This window comes from Trachypithecus francoisi, unplaced genomic scaffold (genome assembly GCF_009764315.1).
Source record: "Trachypithecus francoisi isolate TF-2019V2 unplaced genomic scaffold, Tfra_2.0 Contig00519, whole genome shotgun sequence".
Classification (NCBI taxonomy): domain Eukaryota; kingdom Metazoa; phylum Chordata; class Mammalia; order Primates; family Cercopithecidae; genus Trachypithecus; species Trachypithecus francoisi.
This window is the reverse complement of record NW_022680695.1, coordinates 36879-41007: the sequence shown is the minus strand read 5'-3', so window position 1 is coordinate 41007 and position 4129 is coordinate 36879. Positions and strand designations below refer to the sequence as shown.

The 4129-nt window shown below is 44.2% G+C and overlaps 1 protein-coding gene across 1 annotated transcript; it reads left to right on the top strand.

Annotated features, from left to right (window-relative positions):
• Positions 1-482: 482 nt before the first annotated feature.
• LOC117085042 (pulmonary surfactant-associated protein A-like) lies at positions 483-2231 on the top strand (the record flags this gene model as incomplete). Its single annotated transcript, XM_033213472.1, has 1 exon — positions 483-2231. A coding segment is annotated over one exon (426 nt), but the record flags the coding sequence as incomplete, so codon positions are not given.
• Between the last annotated feature and the right edge of the window lie 1898 nt (positions 2232-4129).

Genomic DNA, 4129 nt, shown 5'->3' with positions numbered 1-4129 from the left:
ATGATCTAACAATGCAGACAGTAAACTGTTGAAGTCCCCAATTATTGTTGTATTGGAGTCTGTCTCTCCTTTTACATCTAATAATATTTGCTTTTGCCTTGGTGTTCTGGCGTTGGGTACATATATATTTATAATTGTCATATCCTTTTGATGTAGAGAAGTGTGTGGACATTCAGGTCTTCAGAAAGGAATGATGATTCCTGATATTTCGGAATGGCCCAGAGGTGACAGAAGTGTACACAATCCACTCCTAATGACTTAGGAAAGCAAGGTCTTTGCCTATTCTTGCTTTCTATTGAATCCCAGAAAATTGCACCGTTTCTGGCAATAAGTAATTGTTAAATAGATGAATGAGTACATGGATGTGAGCCTAGAAGAGAATTTAGAAAATTGCGATTGGAAGAGGAAGAGAAGACACAGAGAGGCAGAGATGGAGAGGCTGGGGAAAGTCCGGTGGCAGAGAGCGCAGGTGAGAGAGGTGGCTTAGAGACAAAGCAGTCACTGGCCTGACCCGGACTCCTCTGCTCCCAGCTCTTAGTCTACAGGGGTCCATACTGGCAGTAGGAGAGAAGGTCTTCTCCACCAATGGACGGTCCATCACTTTTGATGCCATTCGGAAGGCATGCCCCAAAGCAGGCGGCCGCATTGCTGTCCCAAGTAGTCCAGAGGAAAATGAGGCCATTGCAACCTTCGTGAAGAAGTACAACATGTATGCCTATGTGGGCCTGACTGAGGGTCCAAGCCCTGGAGACTTCCGCTACTCAGACGGGACCCCTGTAAAGTACACCAACTGGTACCCAGGGAAGCCCGCGGGTCAGGGAGCAGAGCAATGTGTGGAGATGTACACAGATGGGCGGTGGAATGACAGGACCTGCCTGTACAACCGACTGACAATCTGTGAGTTCTAAGAAGCATTTATGCCACGGGACAGGGAGAATCCTGTCTGGCCTTCGGTTTCCATCCCCAGGATCCACTTGGTCTGTGAGATGCTGGAACTCCCTTTCAACAGAATTCACTTGTGGCTATTAGGGCTGAAGGCATCCTTAACCACTTCATTCCCCTGATGGGCCCTGACTCTTCCCCAGAATCGCTGGCCATCCTTGACACTCCCCTTGCAAACCCTCCCAGCACTGCACCCCAGGCAGCAATTCCTAAGCTTGGCCTTCGGCATGAGATGGAGCCCTCCTTATTCCCCATCTGGTCCAGTTCCTTCACTTACAGATGGCAGCAGTGAGGTCTTGGAGTAGAAGGACCCTTTGACGTCACACAGAGTGCCTGCCTCCTGATGCCCTTAGCTCTCCCTCTGCAGCCCAGTGCCTGCCCAGTGCCATCAGGACGAGCAGTCCTGGCCAAGTATAATGACAGAGAGAGGCAGACTTCAAAGAAGCCCTGACTGTACAGAGGTAAGGCTGCAGTGGAGATTCTCTGGCACTCTGAGGTCTCTGTGGGGGGCCTGGTCAGGTTCTCCAGGTGTTCAGAGGGCCCAGTGGTGCCCCAGCACGGTGGTGTCCAAGCCAACCCTGTGACTGACATGTACAATTCATTCCTTTGAGTCTTTGGATGCCAACTCAGCCCCCTGACCTGAAGACAGCCGGCCTAGGCCTCTAGGGAAGAGCCCCCCACTGCAGACGTAATCCAAGTAACTTTCTGCTGATGAACGACTCTGCACCCCACTTCAGACTTAAGTAGGCATTCACACCACCCCCTCCCCCCACACCACCGGCTCCACTTTTCCCTTTCATTAATCCATTCACCCAGATAATCATTAAAATTAACGTGGGTCAGGTCTTAGGATGTGTCATGGGGTAGGCAAGGTAACTGGTGACTCTTGGGGATTTTTTTCCTTGAGCTTATGTGTTCATCTATAAAATGGGGATGAAATACTTGTTGCTGTCACAATTATTACCATCCCCCCAGCTAGCAAAATTACTACCAGAGCTGTTACTACACACAGAGGCTATTGACCGAGCACATATCATGCACCACACACCTTGACAAGCAATTCTAATATGGCTTATTACATATTATTCAATCTTCACACAATGTCATGAGACCAGTATTGTTTTCTCCATTTTTTTATAAGGACACTGAAGCTTGGAGGAGTGAAATGTTTTGAGTATTATTCTAGAGAGCAAATGGCAGAGGCTGGATCCAAACCCATCTTCCTGGATCTGAAGTTCATGCTCCCAGCCACCCCACCCCTGAGCTGAACAAAGACGATTTAAGTGTATGTAATAAATCGTGAATGTGTTTATAAGTGTTTCCTCTGCTCTGGTTCCAAGAAATATCACATTTCTGTATTTTTGTAAATCAAATGAACTCTGGCTCTGAGCCCCCACTTGCCTGAATATTGGAAAATTCAATCTCAAGATGTGCTTTCTTTGTTTGATGGGAGGGGCCACCTGCTCTCCTCCCTGAGATGGTGCAGGGGGATGGGGAGCTACAGACACCATTTGGAAGAACACATGGGCATCATGAATCCACATGGTCCATTTGTGGGTGGGGATACCATGCCTTCTGTCCTCCATGCAGCCATCTGAATGATTTCTGCATCCCAGCAGTGATGGTGGCACTCAGGGCTCAGTCCCAGGCCTCAGTGATTCATCCTAATCTCAGGTCTGCATGGAATGGGACCATGCTCCCATACCCCAGGGCTGCGCAGGAATGAGACCATGTCCCTACTTGCTTGAGGAGGCAGCCACATATGTGTCCCACCTCCCACTTCTCCCCTGTAACACGCTCCCAGAAAGGCTCCCACTTCTCCACCCCAATACCTGTGAACACTCTTCTTCGGCATTTATTGCTTTTCCTGGGTGCAAGGAAGTTCTGAATCTATACTCAGAAAACCAATGAGTATGAGGGGAACAATTTCTCAGTCTTTTATGAAGGAAGCATTTTAATCTGATCACCATTCCGCATGCACTTAGGATGCAGCACACAAATTATTGAGTCCTCCTCCAAATTATTTTAAAAAGAATGAGAAGGATATACAGATATTCCTTGACTTATGATGGGGTTATATCATGATAAATACATTGCAAGATGAAAATATCATAAGTTGGGAATGCATTTAATACACGTAACCTACCAAAAATCATAGTTTAACTTAAACTACCTTAAACATGCCCAGAACACTACATTAGCCTGTAGTTGGGCAAAATCATCTAATACATGGCCTATTTTATAATAAGGTATTGACTATCTCATGGACTTTTTTGAATACTGTACTGGAAGTGAATGAAGGATTGTATGTGTGCTCAAAGTATGACTTCTACTGAATTCACATCACTTTTGAATCATTGTAAAGTTGATAAATTGTAAGTTAAACCATCAAAAATCCAGGACCATGTGTATTCCCAATTTTATAGATAAATACTTCAAGCCTCTGAAAACTGATATCTTCTTGTTTCTTATTAGGATTATTTTTGCTTTCTTTATGCTTTTATTTGCTATTGTTACTATTTTTATAAGATTTTAAATTAATTATTGCTGATTTGTTAAAAAAAAAAAAACTCTTAATTTCTGTTGATCTTATACCCAACCATCTTTTGGATTCTCATTTTCCCACTAATACTTCTAATATAACTGATTCTGTTATATATATATATATATATATATATATATATTATTATTATTATACTTTAAGTTCTAGGGTACATGTGCACAATATGCAGGTTTGTTACATGGATACATGTGCCATGTTGGTTTGCTGCATCCCTCAAATTTCATTTACATTAGATATTTCTCCTAATGCTATCCCTCCACCTGGCCCCCACCCCCAAACCGGACCCAGCGTGTGATGTTCCCCACCCTGTGTCCATGTGTTCTCATTGTTCAACCCCCACCTATGAGTGAGAACATGCGGTGTTTGATTTTCTGTCCTTGTGATAGCTTGCTTAGAATGATAGTTTCCAGCTTTATCCATGTCCCTGCAAAGGAAATGAACTCATTCTTTTTTATGGCTGCATAGTATTCCATGGTGCATATGTGCCACATTTTCTTAATCCATTCTATCATTGATTGACATTTGGGTTGGTTCCAAGTCTTTGCTATTGTGGATAGTGCCGCAATAAACATATGTGTGCACATGTCTTTGTAGTAGCATGATGTATAATCCTTTGGGTATATA